This window comes from Piliocolobus tephrosceles, chromosome 1, assembly GCF_002776525.5.
Source record: "Piliocolobus tephrosceles isolate RC106 chromosome 1, ASM277652v3, whole genome shotgun sequence".
NCBI classification, from domain to species: domain Eukaryota; kingdom Metazoa; phylum Chordata; class Mammalia; order Primates; family Cercopithecidae; genus Piliocolobus; species Piliocolobus tephrosceles.
The window spans coordinates 17,572,298-17,589,262 of NC_045434.1; the positions used below are offsets into that span (position 1 = coordinate 17,572,298).

At 47.2% G+C, this 16,965-nt stretch overlaps 2 protein-coding genes and 1 long non-coding RNA gene across 3 annotated transcripts in view; 2 read left to right on the forward strand and 1 right to left on the reverse strand.

Moving 5' to 3' along the window:
• The window catches only part of TTC13 (tetratricopeptide repeat domain 13), a 101,466-nt gene extending 100,847 nt beyond the window's left edge, over window positions 1-619 (forward strand). The window contains exon 23 of the mRNA XM_023191842.3: window positions 491-619. Coding sequence (XP_023047610.1) covers window positions 491-527 — 37 coding nt within the window. The 3' untranslated portion in view covers window positions 528-619. The remainder of the gene's footprint in view (window positions 1-490) is intronic.
• LOC111526226 lies at window positions 551-4,744 on the reverse strand. The gene is made up of 3 exons (XR_002726295.2): window positions 4,440-4,744; window positions 4,025-4,285; window positions 551-774 (listed from the first exon to the last, which is right to left on the reverse strand). It is a non-coding gene; the product is annotated as an uncharacterized LOC111526226 (long non-coding RNA).
• Window positions 4,745-10,834: 6,090 nt separating this feature from the next.
• Window positions 10,835-16,965, forward strand: part of C1H1orf198 (chromosome 1 C1orf198 homolog) — a 29,897-nt gene continuing 23,766 nt past the window's right edge. The window contains exon 1 of the mRNA XM_023191837.2: window positions 10,835-11,292. Within this exon, the coding sequence (XP_023047605.2) occupies window positions 10,960-11,292 (333 nt within the window). The 5' untranslated portion in view covers window positions 10,835-10,959. The remainder of the gene's footprint in view (window positions 11,293-16,965) is intronic.

The window sequence follows — 16,965 nt, forward strand, 5'->3', positions numbered from 1 at the left end:
GGCAGGGTGATTGAGGACGGGGAGGCCAGCAGAGGGGTGCAGGGTGATTGGAGAGGGAGTAACCTGTAGTTGGGAAGACCAGGCACACCAGATAGACAATTAGACCTGGAGTATGCTAGTGGCAGTGGAAGAGGAAAGAAAAGGATGGCATACTTTAAGACCATTGCAAGCATGACATAACTTTTCCCTTGAGTAGACCTGCAGTATGAAGCCATGAACTGAATTATTAATACAACATGACATTTGGGGGCCAACTTGTAGGCAAGATGCCCTCCTCCATCCACCTCTCATTCATTTAAAAAGGATTAACTGAAGGCTCCCCTGAGGCTCTGGCCAGTGGTTTTCATGGACCCAAAGGTGGGGAGCCATCTGAGAGGGAAGGCTGTCCTCCCTTACTTCTCATCTTGCAGAAACTTCACAGACAGCTGTTTTCACTTTTCTATATTTGTTCCCATTCTTCATAACATCTTGGTATTTTGATATATTTCAGGTTAATGGAATTCAAGAACATAAATTCAAGCGGATAATATAATGAAAATACTACTATCTCCATAAGTCAGTCTTTTTAACTGCCTAAAGTTTTAACCAAGTCCCAGAGCTTTGGCTAATGATGAAAGAGGTAACAGAACAAACTCAAGTCTCTCGTCGAGCAGATGGAGCTGGTGGATTCCAGGACACTCCCCAAGGGAGCCAGGGATGACCATCTACGGATCTCAAAGTGGCGACATTTGCAAACCAGGACCCAGGAGCCCATTTAACAAATGTCAGAGCAGCCTGCAGAGAGGAATGGAAGGAAGAAACATGCATTCCACATCTGGGAGTGTTTAGAAGTTGGAAACCGATCATTTAGAAGAAGAGAGGAATTCCCTTTACTTCTCAATCAATAAATCATTGCCACATAGTTTAATAGCCTCCTCTCCGTTGGCCTCTTATTTTTAAATCTCCCTCATCCTCCCTCTCTCTCTAGCTGCATTTATACACGGTTATTAAACCAAAGATTTATATGAGTTTAAAGCCATTTCCACATGTATAATGTGGAAATGTTGGCATTATTCTTTCCAGGACACCAAAATTTATGTGAGGTCAAACTATAAAGGAGACAAACTCTCTTTTGTGCCTGCCCTCCCTCTGTTTCCAGGGAAGAGCTCTTTTGGGTGGAGGTGATCATGAGGACTTCCTGGAGGAGGGGGTATTTGAGCAAGGTCTTAAGGACAGAATTACTGTAGTTGGAGATAACCAGGTAGGAATTCCAGGTGAAGGGAAAAAAGAGTAAATAACTGATTCTAGAGTTATTTACAGGTATACCTTGTTTTATTGCATTTCACTTTATTGTGCTTCACAGATACTATGTTTTTTACAAATTGAAGATTCACGGCAACCCTGTATCGAATGAGTCTATCGGTGCGATTTTCCCAACAGCATATGCTGGCTTTGTGTCTCTGTCAGCATTTTTTGTCAACAAGGTCTTTTTTAAAATAATGTATGTCCTTTTTTTTAAAGACATAATATCATTGCACACTTAAGAGGCTACAGTATAGTGCAAACACAGCTTTGATAAGCTCTGGGGAACCACAACATTCGTGTGACTTACTTTATTGTGATATCTGCTTTATTGCAGTGGTCTGGAACTGAACTTGAATTATCTCTGAGGTATGCCTGTATATTTTTATGGAGGCTAATAATCTTAAAGGCCTGTCTAAATGTAAACATTCAGGTAGGTAGAAGATGTTTATTGTTTCTGAGAAGTTGTTTAGTATTTTTCACAGAGCAGTTAAGCCTGTTGTCTTTGCTAAGTATGGTATAGACAGAAAGAAGGGTCCAGTTTTGAGTCTCATGTGAGTCACGTGGTTTTGCCCAGAGAAGATGATTCTGTTCCAGGCTGTAGGTGCAGAGAGTACCCCAGACCCAGCGTCACTTGCCTTGGTGACAAATCAGTGTCTCAGGGAAAACTCTCCCTACAGTTGGAAAAATAGCCCAAAATATTCAAAGCACACTTTATGCCCAGAGCAGTTTGGAACACCATCTTCTCGTCTTCCCTTACTTGCGCCGGCCCTCCGTTGTCTTGCCCATGAACACTGCTCTCCAATTACGCAGTGACTCCCCTAAAGAAACCAAAGCTCACTCTCACGCATTCCCATGCTGTACCGGTGCCGGGGGTCGGGGGAGCAGAGAACAGTCCCATCGCAGGGCAGCATCTGGAATAACCAGCCACAGATGCAGGCATGAGTCATCGTCCTCCGGGAGCCTCGCCTGCATCCCTGCTGAAGGACCACGCAGGGCAGGCCAGCTTGATCTACTGCCCATTGCCCTGCCAGGGCTCAAGGCGTCAGAAGATTTCCCTCCCCAGGCTGCCATGTGTTTGCCACGCGCACGGCACTTCACCAGCAGTTTGGCAATGGGCTCACGCGATGTTGGAGCTGGTCTCTCAGCTGTAAGAAGCAGGCTAGGGCGCTGCCTGTGGCTTCTCCATGGCCTTGCAGGACATCTCCATGGAGGAGAACAGGCTCACAGATGACTGTTTTGAGACAGCAAGTTCACTGGACAACCATTTGTACCAAGGGCATACTTGGCATTCAGCTGTGTAGCAGGCGCTTTGGGATGGGTGACAGAAAAAGAACCCTGCCCTTATCTTCAGCTAAGGTAAAAGACCTGAAATAGCCATAGATAACACTGAGGGACCGTACACGCAGGCAGACATGACAAATACAACAGTTGTAAGTGTCGAGTGGACACAGAGTCAGGGAGGCTGGGGTGGCTGGTGTGTGCTGAGGGAGGGGTCTTCGCATATGTCACCTCTGTCATTTGACGCTACCCTAGAACGTGGATAGTTACCCCATCTTAAAGAGGAAGAAACTGAGGCCCAGACAGGTATTTAGCAGATTTTTGTGAGCCATACATCACCCCTTCGCCCACCTCTGTGGCGGGCAGGTGAGTGATGACGGCGCTCCACCTCCATCACATATCACCTCACTGTCTCCGGGCCTTTCTCCAAAGCCTTTGGGTCTCGTCAGCCTCCAGGGGTGCGCGAGGGCAACCTTCAACCATGGGGAAGAGGAGTTGAGTCAACAGATAAAGATCCCAGCCTCCCGTTCTTTGGGGGGCCAATCCTGAGGGGCTTGTAACACGGTTCACAGAGAGTGCCCCATGTGACTGATCTCCAGTAGCCCACAGGGGCAGTGGGCTCAATGACACATAATCGTTTGATTTTTCCTACTTCCCATCCCTCATTCCGGCTTCCCTGGCTCACTTCCCAAATTAACTACACATATCCAAGTCCGTATCATAGTCTCTGCTTTTAGGGTAGCCCAAAGTAAGATAACAGGCTAAGGTGCTTGTTTAATGTCATCTATGAGGCTAAGGAGCTTGTTTAATGTTATCTATGAGGCTGCAAAGTGTCTGAACCAGGACATAAACAAACCTAGGGCTTCTGCCTCCCACGAAGGTTCTCTGTGCCTTGTGTGACCCTGTCTCCCTGGAGGAGAAATTTCCCAAGAGTGCTGAGTTTTTGTTTTGTGTTTTTTTTTTTTTCTTTTGAGACGGAGTCTCGCTCTGTTGCCCAGGCTGGAGTGCAGTGGCGCGATCTCGGCTCTGCCTCCCAGGTTCACGCCATTCTCCTGCCTCAGCCTCCCGAGTAGCTGGGACTACAGGCACCCCCCACCACGCCTGGCTAATTTTTTGTATTTTTAGTAGAGAAGGGGTTTCACTGTGTTAGCCAGGATGGTCTCGATCTCCTGACCTCGTGATCTGCCCGCCTCGGCCTCTCAAAGTGCTGGGATTACAGGTGTGAGCCACCGTGCCCGGCCGAGTGCTGAGTTTTGAGTCAGACCTTAAAGAAAGTAATGGATGTCACTGGCATGGGAGAAAGAGACAGTGTTCTGGGCAGCATGAAAGACCTGATCAAAGGCACAGAAGAGAGACCCAGAAAGCTTAGAAAAGGACAGCAAGAGGCAGGCTCCCTGGATGTTGGCTGCACAGAGGTGAGGGGAGGAGGTGATGGATGAGACAGTGACTGCTCCACTCCTACCAAAGTCACCCGCAGCTCCTGAGTCATGAAATGACATGACACTAACAATATCTGGGATATGATGAGGTGGTGCAGTGCAAAAAATGGATTTGAGTAGGCTGGGACTCAAAGGCAGTGACGCTGGCTCTTGTCCTTATGAACAGTTGCCCACCAGGCCATTCTGATTTCCTATGAGGCAGCGAAGGGTACCCTGGACACAAGTTGTGTTTTAAGGCGTCCTTGTTTGTGCTCCTGGATTGCTGGAGGCTCCGGTCTGGTAACCTGTCCGTGAGTCATGACAGGGAGCAACGCTGTATTCAAGGGTGGTGACATGTTACCCTAGAACACTGGTATAGTTACCCCCATCTGAAAGAGGAAGAAGAAATGGAGGCACAGACAGGTACTTAGCAGAAGATTTTCGTGAGCCACACCTTACCTTTGAGCCTCTGTGGTGGGTAGGTGGGTGACGGCAGTGCCCCACTTCAAGCACACCCCACTTCCCTGTCTTGGGACTTTCCACCAAAACATATGAATCTTGTCAGTCTCCATTCCTCCCAGGGAAGACCCCAGGGCAACTTTCAACCATAGGGAAAGGGAGTTGAGTCAATGGATAAAGATCCCAGCCTCCTATCCCACCAATTTCAGAGTGTGGTCTCGGGACCAGTAGACCAGCATCATTTGGAAACTTGTTAAAAACAAAAGTTCTTGGCCAGGCACGGTGGCTTATGCCTGGAATTCCAGTGCTTTGGGAGGTGGAGGTGGGAGGATCGCTTGAGTTTGAGACCCATGTGGGCAACATAGCAAGACCCTGACTCTATTAAAAAGAAAAAGAAAAAAAAAAGGTTCTTGGTCCCTACTGGGGACCTACTGAATCAGAAACTGTCAGGGTGGCGCCCTGAACTCTGATTTAACAAGGCCACTCTGCCATGCTTGAGCTTCGGAAGCACAGCTCGAGGATATGAACGTCTCTGCCAGTGTTTTCTACTTTAGCTGCTGTTTTCATCCTGTTGTTCTTAGTCCTAAAGTACTCCTTTAAGCCAAGCTGGGAAAGAAAACAGAAGTTAGTTCTTTGATAGCAGGTTCTCATTAAAACATAGACAAAACATCTAATAGAAAAATGTCTGACTAATGGACGACATCTGACTAATGTGATTTCACAGTGCCTGTTGCAGAGGAGATGTTCAATAATGTCAATTTCACCTTTCTAACAGGGAGATAAAACATGAGAATATGGTAAGCAAATGCCAAAGAAACAAATACATAATTAATTATTTTAAATGATAAAGTGAATTTCTACTGGAAGACACCAGAAAGACATGAGTAGAACAGAAAGCATTTCCCTGTTGTTGTGCTCTGTGAACAGCCAGGAATGCAGACAGAAGGGGAAGACCGTCATTCTGTCTTTGAGGGTGAACAGGTTGGGCTCAAACAGGGTGTGGCAGTTTTCTTGTAGAGGTTTATTTCTCTTCCTCGAGACCAGTCGGCCTTGCTGTCTCTCTCTCTCAATAACTTTTTTTTTGTTTTTTAGAGAAAGGGTCTTGCTTTGTCACCCAGGCTAGAGTGCAATGACATGATCATAGCTCACTGTAGCCTCAAACTCATGGGCTCAGGCAATCTTCCTGCCTCAGTCTCCCGAGTAGCTAGGAGTACAGGTGTGTGCCACCATACCTGGCTAATTATTTTATTTTATTTTTGTAGAGGTGGGGTCTCACTATGTTGTCCCGGCAGGCCTCAAACTCCTGGCCTCAAGCCATACTCCTGCCTTGGCCTCTCAAAGCTCTGGGATTAATAGTTTTTTTAAATGGGACTATTCTAGGGAGAAGAGTTCCAGGGCCATGACTGTTAGCCAAGATGTCAGACATGTAATGGGAATGTTGGCCATCAATTTGGGTATTTGATTGTTACACTGAAAAATTAGTGCTATGTTTGACTTGACTTCCAAATGAGTGACTTGGAAACTTTAATACATCGTGCCATTAGGGTCAATTTTTAATATCATTATTATTATATCCAATGGTTAACCTTAGACACATCAATCCAATGTTACAGATTTAACAGAAGACAAAGGAACCCCTGTTCCGTGATCTCAATTCTGTCCCAAACTATGGGGTGAGCGGGTGGTCGTGGACAAGCTTAGATGAGTCTCTTCCATTGATGCCTCAGTCTTCTGTAGAGAGGGAATTAATGATGCCAATTATGGAATACTTATTCATTCCTTCATAATTCATAATTCCTTCACTATGAATAAGGCATTACTGTTTACAACAGTGAACAAGACAGATAAGGTTCTCCTTATTGTAAAGTTTGCATTCTAGTGGTTACTCAAGAACATTTCTGAGGAAAATAACTGAAATGGCACTACACAAGGAAGAACTCCACAGCTCAGGACACCAGAGGCAGTTTGACTCAGTTAAAGCACTTGTTGCTATGTCTCCCTAATTTTTTTTCTTTTTTTTGAGTGGGAGAGGCGGTGGGGACAGCTCTGTCACTCAGGCTGGAGTGCAGTGGTGTGATTTTGGCTCACAGCAGCCTTGACCTCCCTGGGTTCAAGTGATCCTCCCACCTCAGCCTCCCAAGTAGCTGGGACTACAGGTACATGCTACCACACCTGGCTAATTTTTACATTTTTTGTAGAGACGGGATTTCGTCATGCTTCCCAGACTGGTCTCAAACTCCTGGGTTCAAGTGATCCACCTGCTTTGGCCTCCCAAAGTGCTGGTATTACAAGCGTGAGCCACCATATCTGGCCTCCCTAATTGCTAAGAAAAGCATTCCAGGAACGAATACCATGTTGTCTTAGTCCATTTTCTGGTTAAAACAGTACACTTGAAACTAGATAATTTATAAAGAAAAAAAAAGGTGGGAGGGGGTAAGTGATGAGAAATTCCTTAATGGGTGCAATGTACATTTTTCAGGGAATGGTCGTCACTGGGCGATATATCCATGTAACAAAACTGCACTTGTACCCCCTGAATTTATACAAAAAGAAAAAGAAAAGGAACTCATTTCTTACAATTATGGAGGCTGACAAGTCCAAGTTTGAGTGGCTGCATCTGGAGAGGTCTTTCTTGCTGGTGGGGACTCTCTGCAGAGTCCCCAGATGGTGCAGGGCATCCCATGGTGAAGGGCTGAGCATGATTGTTCATATTTTTCTGCTCTTCTTATAAAACCACCAGTTGGCTGGGCGCAGTGCCTCACGCCTGTAATCCCAAGACTTTGGGAGCCCAAGGTGGGTGCATCATGAGATCAGGAGATCGAGACCATCCTGGCTAACACGGTGAAACTCTATCTCTACTAAAAACACAAAAAATTAGCTGGGCATAGTGGCAGCCCCAGCTACTTGAGAGGCTGAAGCAGGAGAATCGCTTGAACACAGGAGGCGGAGGTTGCAGTGAGCCGGGATCGCGCCACTGCACTCCAGCCTGGGTGACAGAGCGAGACTCTTGTCTCAACAAAACAAAACAAAACAAAACAACCCCCCCAAAAAAAAAAACCACAAAAAAGCAAAAAACAAAAAACCAACCAGTCCCACTTCCATAATAACCCATTAATCCATTAACCCAGTATTGGTCCATGAATGGATTAATCCATTCATGAGAGCAGAGCCTTCATAAGCCAATCAGTTGTTAAGGGCTTCACCTCTCAATACTGCCACACTGAGGATTTGATTTCAACATGAGTTTTGGAGGAGACAAATATGAAACCAGAGCACTTATGAAAACCTGAGGTTTTTTACACAGAGCCGGTAGAGTGTGCTCAAAGCCCTGGAGGGCCAATCTTGTGTGGGACCCTGATCACGGAAATAGCGCTGTTCCCACACCCTTTTCATCTCCCCCCATACTGCTTAACATAAAGTAGCAAATGCCTCAGTGAAATGCTGACGATTAAAGGAATGCTCTTTGGACCACTGCAAGGTTTGAAAGCATTTCCATGGGTCAGGGACCACGTGTTAGCCTCTTCATTTTGTGAACAGAGAGTCTACTGGCTAAACCACATTCACAAAGAAAGATAATTTAGGCGGTCTCCATCCAAATTCTTACCTGAGAAGATGTTACAGACTAAACGCTTGTGTCCCCTCAAAATTCTGATGTTGAAACCCTACCTAATACCAATGTGATGGTATTAGGAGGTGAAGCCTGAAGAAAGTAATTACGACTAGATGAGGTTATGAGAATGGAGTCTTTAGGAAAGGGATTTGTGCCCTACAGGAGTCATGAGAGAGCTTGCTGTATCCTTTTCCCACCATAGGAGGATATAACAAGAAGCTGGCAGTCTGCAACCCAGAAGAGGGCTCTTACCAGAATCTGATCACGCTGGCATGCTAATGTCAGACCTCCAGCCTCCAGAACTGTAAGAAATACATATTTGTTGCTGAAGTCACCCAGTCTATGAAACCATGTCCCAAAGGGACTGAGACAGGTTCTTAGTACTACAGCAATCCCGCACTATTTTACTTGAAGTCTTGGTCTATTCGGGCCACTATAACAAAATACTATAAACTGAGTGGCTTATCATCAATAGGAATTTATTTCTCACAGACCTGGAAGCTGGGAAGTCTGAGATCAAGGCACCCGCAGACTTGAGGTCTGGTTCTGCTTCCTGGCTCATAGGTTGTGCCTTCTGACGGCACCTTCTTGCTGTATGGTCACACGGTGGATGGGGCAAGTGAGCTCCCTTGAGTCTCTTATAGGGGAACCAGTCCCATCCATGAGGGCTCCTCCTGACCTAAACATCTTCCCAAAGGCTCCACGTCATCTTACCAGTTAGGATTTCAACATATGAATTTTGGGGGGATGTAAACATTCAGATCATATCACTTAATTACATATTTGGAGTTTGGGGTTTTTTTTTTGTTTTCGTTTTTTTGAGACCCAGTCTCCCTCTGTCGCCAGGCTAGAGTGTGGTGGTGCGATCTTGGCTCACTGCAACCTCCGACTTCCCGGTTCAAGCGATTCTCCTGCCTCAGCCTCCTGAGTAGCTGAGATTACAGGCACCCGCCACCACGCCCAGCTAATTTTTGTATTTTTAGTAGAGACGGGGTTTCACCATGTTAGGCATGATGGTCTCAATCTCCTGACCTCGTGATCCACCCACCTCGGCCTCCCAAACTGCTGGGATTACAGGCGTGAGCCACCGTGCCTGGTCGGAGTCTGGCTATTTTTATTCCCTCCAGGAGTAGATAAAGATATATGTAAAAAAAAATGTTTCTAATTTCAGCCAAGTCATCTGTTAGAGCCATATTTTAATTCCCCTGAGTTTCTTCTTATAATTTGGAAGAATTTGTCTTTTAGTTACCCCCTTATCATACAGATCACAGACTTTACATACTTTGGCCAATGTCCCTGAATTATCTCATGCTTTTATTATCTTGAAAACTTCTTTGACAATCAATTATTGCCAGACTCAGAACACCTGATGGGGTTGTGTGTGTGTGTTTTTTTTTTTTTTTTTTGAAAGCAACAATTATTTCTACAACTGCTTTGAAAACATCATGAGACCAAGTTTCTAAGGGTACAGGCAGCTTCTCATGTGAATATCAAAGCAAGCCTGGGGATGTTAATTAAATTTCAAGAATACATCTTTAAATATTACCTACATTATTAAACAAGGATTAGAGGAGAGAAATCAGTGGGGTTCAGGTCAGTGTACTGAGCCTCTGTAGCATCAACTTAAACAGAAGATCACACCCCAAAAAACTGTCCTTACACTTCCGGTCTCATAAACAACCCGCCACTTACTGTGGAGGCTGTATTTGGTGGTTCTTGCCTTTCCCTGCTTCAATATATTATGTTGTGAACATTGTTGATAATAATGTCTTTAACTGTAGAGCCTGCCACATTCATGACATTCCAAAAATATTCTGAGGATTTCTGGGCCGGAAGATGAGGCCATCTCACATTTAAAATAGGACTTTGCAAGTTATTTCTACTTCTGTGTTCAGAATTATCCAAGCAAAGACTCTAAGTAACAGCTGAAAAGCTGTTTTTTTTTTTTTTTTTTTTAAACGAGTGGACACAATTCTCACCTGAGTCCTGTTAGTGTTGTTAAAATCAGTCAGACGGAGAGAGGGGGCTGGGGGAAGTAGGAGCTTTCTATAATTTTAATTTTATGGTCTGGGACACACCTCAAAATTACAAACCCCGGCCCCCTACTGTTGGGATGTCGCCTCTGAGCCTGAAAACTTTCTGCTCCTCTTTGGTTTGTTTGCGAACATCGAACTGCCAAGAGTTCTGAGCTCCGTGGGTTGGGGAAAGGCACCTGGGCTGCCAGCTACTTCATGCGCACTCCCGGCCCTGAGGGGAGGCGAGGACCAGACGCCTTCCACGTCTCCCTCCGGCCTCCGGGCTGCCCTGCGCCTCCCGGCTATCTGCAGCTCACCGCGCCAGGCCCCGGGCCCAGCGTCCCGGACTGGCCCAGAGAAAGCAGAGGTGTGGCTCGTCCGGGAAAGGGACAGAAGGAAAGGAGTAAAAACAGAAGCCAGGCAGCCAGCGGCTCGGCCCGAAATGCTGGGGCTTTCTTAGGCTCATTGGAGGTTGAAAAAAGTTTCCTTTGTCAAGCAGTGGCCACGTGGCGCTATGGCGGTCACTACCGGGAATTAACCACGGCCACACTCTCAGGGCGCCAAGCGCCGGCTCGGGGACACGCGGGCCACCACCTCAGCCGGCTAAGGGGAGCCCGAAACCTGCTGGCACCGCGGGAATCCACTATGGAGGCGTAAAGGGGGACCCATTGGGGTCCGCGAGGGGGTAGCAGGGGTAGGGGAGCGGAGGGAGGAGCTCCCGGGGAGGGGGCCGCGGAGGGCCGGGGTCCCGGGGCTGGAGGAGCTGGGTTGGCTTGGAGACCCGGGTTCGCGGCTGTGCAGGGCGGGGTTCCCGGAGGGGGCGGGGCTCGGGGCGAGGTGGGGGCGGGCACAGCGCGGGGCGGGGCGCGGGCCGGGAGCGGCAGGCAAGCCGGGCATGGCGTCCATGGCGGCGGCGATCGCGGCCTCGCGCTCGGCGGTCATGAGCGGGAACCGGCCTCTTGACGACCGGGAGCGAAAGCGCTTCACTTACTTCTCGTCGCTGAGCCCCATGGCCAGGAAGATCATGCAGGACAAGGAGAAGATCCGCGAGAAGTACGGGCCCGAGTGGGCGCGGCTGCCGCCGGCGCAGCAGGACGAGATCATCGACCGGTGCCTGGTGGGGCCGCGCGCTCCGGCGCCCCGAGACCCCGGGGACTCGGAGGAGCTCATGCGCTTCCCCGGCCTGCGCGGGCCCACGGGCCAGAAGGTGGTGCGCTTCGGCGACGAGGTAGGTGCGGGCCTGGCCGCGGACCCTCTTCCGCGCCCAGCGCCCCGAGGCGCCCCGGCCCGGGGGGCACATGTCGGCGTGAGGCCGCCCCAGCTGGTAGGGGCTGGAAAGGAAAAGGCAGGAATGGCAGTGGGTGGGAGGGGAGCCCTAGAGCCGAAGGTCAGGGGATGGGAGTTCCGCTAGGGGAGTTGGTTAAGAGGTGGGGTCGTTAAAGAACCTCCATCTAGACCTGATCCGCCGCCTCGCACGGACTCCAGAGACTTCTCCCGGAGCTGTCGTAAGCGAGGCTGACCAAAGTGCAAACAACAAGCAGTTTTAAACCAGACAAGTCTGGGTTTTAATCCAGCTCTGCTACTTACTACCTGTATGGCGGTGGGTGAATTAACTTCTTAGAGCCTCAGTTTCCACTGTGTAAAACAGGGATAATAACGCCCACCCCGTGCCTGCCCGTGAAGGCACTCAGCATATGATATATACTAACATGAATACTTGTGATGAGATGTATGGGGAAAGTAAAATTGCCAAGCCAGGTAACAGGAAAGAAAAGGTGTCTTCCAAGATAAAGAGGGAAACCCATCCATCACCCTAAGATGTTTTGCAAGTGAGCACCACGTCCAGGGTGTGTTTTAGGGGTGAGCATGGTGACCCTGTTTTCCACCAAAAAACTAAGGGATGATAAGCTTAAATGAGCTCCAGTAAGTCTTGGTCACATAACAGGGCATGTTTAGGTCTCAGATCTAGGCACTGTCCAGACTGCTAGAGGGGCAGTAGAAACGCTGAATCTGTTCCAGAAAAAGCTCAGGGATGACCCACACTTAGACACAAAGGCCTGAATCTTCTGTGGGGTTCAGAAACTTGGTCTTCTTTTTCTCAGAAACGTGTTTAACCGAAGCTTGTTTGGTGCCCTTAGAATTTGCACTGTGGCTCTTTGGCCTTTCAAATTCAAGTTTTGCCATGAGGAGCAAAGTCAAGCAGAGCAAAAAGTATGAGAATGAAATCGCTCGCTGTTAAGGCTATTTCTTGGGCTAGAGGGGAGAGAAGCTGGGAGAGTTTTTTTTCTGAGGAAGTTGTGGATTATGGATGGAATTCAAGTTAGGGAGGTTTAGATCAGATTTTCAGGCTTGGGTGTGCTGAGACATTTATTAATATGAAGTGTTCGTGGTCATAAACCCACTTTAATGTGAGGGAAACGTGAAATGACTGAAGGATGTTGCCAGTGTTGCTCTATTCTGATGGAATCAAAAGGAAATTCTCGACTGGACTTCAAATTCTGATGGCTTTGCCAGGAAAAACAGGGTGTGGTAAACTGGGGAGGGGAAAATATAGGTTTTAAAATGTATTCCTAGAGCTGAAACATTTTCAGTGGGAAAATATGTGTATTTATAAAGATATGTGTGCAGTGTTTGTGCCCAGATTTGGGGGATGAAAAAGCAGGCAGCACTCCTTTGGAAGAGTCACGAATAAATATGAGAGGAAGTAAACTTCTAAGTACTTACAAATGTTGGAGAGTGACTGTCATTTTCCCTTAGCTTGGTGTCCAGCTAAGAATATCTACATGTCTACTCATGATCAAAAAACCCTTGTCATAGAAGAGCCCAGTATCACTGACGAGGAAGAATATGGCCAAGTTAATTTTTTATTCTCATTCCTTATCTGGTGCTAGACTGAGCTGTTTCTTAATTTGTAAACTCAATGTGATTTCAAAGCAAGTGGGACTGTACTGTGCTGTGGTGCCTGCATGTCCTTCCAGGAGCAACTCAGGAGAATTGAATCTCAGCTTTGCAAAACCAGCTGAGAGCATGTTCTGAAATGCTGCTGACCAGCCTCAGCTCAGTCGGCAGAGGGGCAGATAGACCCTGTATTTTAACAGAGGTACCTAGGAACATGGCCCAGGGTACGTTTTTGCCTGCAGTGGCTGTGTAGGTTAATAGCAGTGGGGAATTTAAATTCCCCTGGACTAGGCCAAAGGTTGGCACCAAAGTGGAGTCAGTTGTCTCATTGTTGTCCCCACGAGATCAGTCATGGAGGAGGGCCAGCTCCTAGGCACAAGGATGATGGATAAGGACAGGGTAGGCTGCTGAACAGAGGTACCCCCCAAATAGGTGACCCCAAGTTTGTCTTAAAGGACTGTAAACTAGATAAAGTGGGGCCCTGTGTCCCTTCCCACTTGATCAGTCTTGTGATGTGGTCCTGGGGCCTCTGCAGCCCTTTCTGCTGCCCTGAAGGACACTGACTATTTCTTTGAATGGTGTCCTCTCCCCCATTGCCAGTAGGGTTTTTCTATCTCACATAGCAACATTTTAAGTCAGAGCATGCAAATATAGCCTCCCAATGTGGTGACCATCTTCTAGACATTCCTTGTGTATTGCAGGAACAAATAGAAATTGATTGTATGAGGCTGATCACAGATCTTCATGGTTTTGAATGTGGTCAGGGGCTCAGTTCACTCACTGAAGTTGCCTGTGCATCTGACAGGTGTGGCGTCCGTGTGTGTTTTCATCCTCATCCTCTGGCCTGAGGCCCAGATGGCCCCTTGCCTTGATGACTTAACCTGGTTCTCCTCAGGGAAGGAGGCTGCTGCCTTTGAGTACTGAAGCCGTGAAGGGCCCTATCAGTCTTTAAGTTCTTGCTTCCTTGGAAATCAGCTGAGCAAATATTTCTCAAAGCCTGTTATATTAGAGACAAGGCATTCTAGCTTAGAGTACTTCATCCTCCCATAATCTTTACCAACTCCTTTAAAAATCCCCCCATGTGAACATATGATCTCAGTAAAAAAGCACAGAAGTATAGCTTCAAGCTAGGCCCTAACCCCTTCCCACAGCCACCCAACCAACCCCCTTTTGTGGAAAATCTGGAGCTGCTGCTGGAAGAACGTGTCTCAGCCAGCAAAAGGAGAGAAGCCTGCAGAGCCCCAAGTCCTGGATTCTTGTCCTGACCATGCCACCAGCAAGGTGTCGCCTCTCTTAAGGGGTAGCTTGCCCCTCTGTGAAGTCTGGTGGCAGAACCAATGGCTCACAGAGTTTCAAACTCGCTGGCCTGGCTTGCAGCAGGCACAGACACTGGGGACATGCACTTTGGGTCCAGTATTTTGGTAAGAACATTAAGGCAGGTTTGCAAATGGATGCTTTTGACAGTCTTTCACCCGCGCTGCTTGATTGTTGCGTTCTTCCTCCAGCAGTAGGGTTTCAGGAATGGCTTACTTTGGAGGGGAAAGTTTTTCATTTTAGAAGGATCACCTTGTCTGCTTCTGCTGTTTCCTGTTATCCCAAAGGAGAAAACCCCACACACCTCTGAATTGTTAAGAATCTGTTGCTCCCTGCTCCTGCCCCCAATCTCCTTGTCACTGATCTAGCGAGATGTGAGTACATGGTGAGAATTACAGGGTTCCACATTCTGTGAGACATTCTTGACTCCAGATGGGCCCTAAGCAGATGACTGGGGGAGCTTTGGGCAGCTGGTGCATCTTGTTTGCGTGGACCTACTTGCCTCTTCCATCTCTCCATACGGTGGAGCTGGGCAGGAAGGGTGTTTCAATATCCCTAATTGGGGTTTCACATGTTGTGGAACATGGATTTTTAGACCCTGGAGCCAGACAGCTCTGTCCCCTCTTCAACAGCTTGGCATGATCCACTGCCATGTCCTTCCAGCGCCTTCATGTCTGCCCCTCCTACAGGAACCTGGGGACTTGCTGTTGCTCTCTTACTCCTCTTGGCGTTAGCTTCCTTTTCTGAAGCTGTTTTTGCCTCCCTGTATCTCCTGCATTGCCTGTGGCTTCTTAGTCCTTAGGCTAGAGGACTCCACAGGTGCTGCGGCTATGGGTACCTGCGTTTAGCAAACTGCTGAGCTGCTGCACCCGCTCTGTGTGGTTAGGGCTATCTGCAAAAGACTTTTCTGCAAACCTAGGGGCCTGTGTGCTGGCCAGCCTAGAGGTTTGCTTTCTAAAATAAACTAATTTATTATAAAAGTTTTTACCTGTACATTAATGTTAAAAGTTTCAAACCAGGCAGAAGCAGCATTATAAAACAGCTGGTAGAATCAATCGCTTCAGAACTTTCCTTGAGTATTACATCTTTGTTAGATTTGAGTTTGGCTGCTGTGTCTCCTCATCCTCTTTGCCTTTAGTAGACTGGCCTTTTCGTTTTGAAATCTGACGTTAAGAAAAAAGAAAAAAGAAAGAAAGAAAGAGAAAATTAGGGAGTTGCTTTCTCAGCATTTTGGACTCATTTTTTAAGGAAGGTGGAATGTTTGATTTATGATTCCCACCTTTTGCCTGGTGTATCCGTGGATGTTTTAGAAAGGATAGCAGGGTTTTCTGAGTCCCTCTACCTGGGGCCCTGGGCAGGAGGTGAGATGACTCTGCTTCAAATCCAGTTCCACGGGCTGAGAGGAGAGGGCGGTTGGGCCTGTTCTGTGAGCTTCCCTTTCATGTTGTGGGTTCTCTGCCCCGAGTAGCACCTGGCCTGGTTCCCTGGCAGCTAAGGCCTCTCCTCCCCAGGCACCTCTGCCTGCTAGCTCTTGTGGGAGGGTGGCCCAGTGGCAGCCAGGGAACAGGTTTAGCAAAGAAATGAAGTGACTTGGTCACTGACATGCAGGGAGGGAGGGCGGGAAGCATGGCGACAGGTGTGGAGTCATCTTTTAATTGGTAAGAGTCACTTCTACACTCTAAGCAAGGGATTCCCATAGTACTAGAGAAAGTATCTATTTCTTCTGAAGGAAGGAAGGAAGGAAGGAAGGAAGGAAGGAAGGAAGGAAGGAAGATGAGACCATTTGTTTAGACTTCCTGTCATAGTTTGCTCATTTCTTTAGAATTTCCTCCACCTACTCTGTATCCTGTTTCCATTACCATGCTGGAACTGAGTTTTTGTTTTGCTGTAATCTATGGAGGACTGAGTTTCTGGATTCGTATTCATGGCGGAAAACATGCCCAGTGGTGAAATCAGGACTGTTTTTCTGTCTTTGGAACTGCAGTGTTGTATTTCCAGTTATGGAAACCCCCTTATCTCAGCAGAGTTAAAAATATTACAAGTCAAAGGGAAAAGCATGGATTCCATAAATATGTAAACAATACTTCCTAAAAATAAGCAGTTGGTAAAAAAAGAACATATTTTAATCATTCTTCCGTACTCTCCTCTTTTTAAATACACTTAATTTTTAAGAGCAGTTTTAGATTCACAGCAAAATTGAGCAGAAAGTACAAAGCTCTCATTACTTCTCTGGCTCCCCCACTGTCAGCATCCACGCCACAGTGGTGCATTTGTGACAGCTGATGAATGTACATAGACACATCGTTACCACCCAAAACCCATATTTTGGGGTTCACTCTTGGGTTGTCCACTGTATGGATCTTGACAAATGAATAATGACATGTACCCACCACTGTAATATCACACAGGGGAGTTTCACTGCCCTAAAAATTCTCTGTGTTCCACTTATTTATCCTTCCCTCTCCCCAACCCCTGGCAGCCAATGATGTTTTAACTGTCTCCATGATTTTGCCTTTTCCAGAATGTAATGTGATTGGATTCATACAGTATGCAGCCTTTTGAGATTGGCTTCTTTTACTTAGTGATACTCATTTAAGGTTCTTCCATGTCTTTCTATGACTTGGTAGCTCATTTCTTTTTCTTGCTAAATAATGTTCCATTGTCTGGATGTATCACAGTTTACTTATCC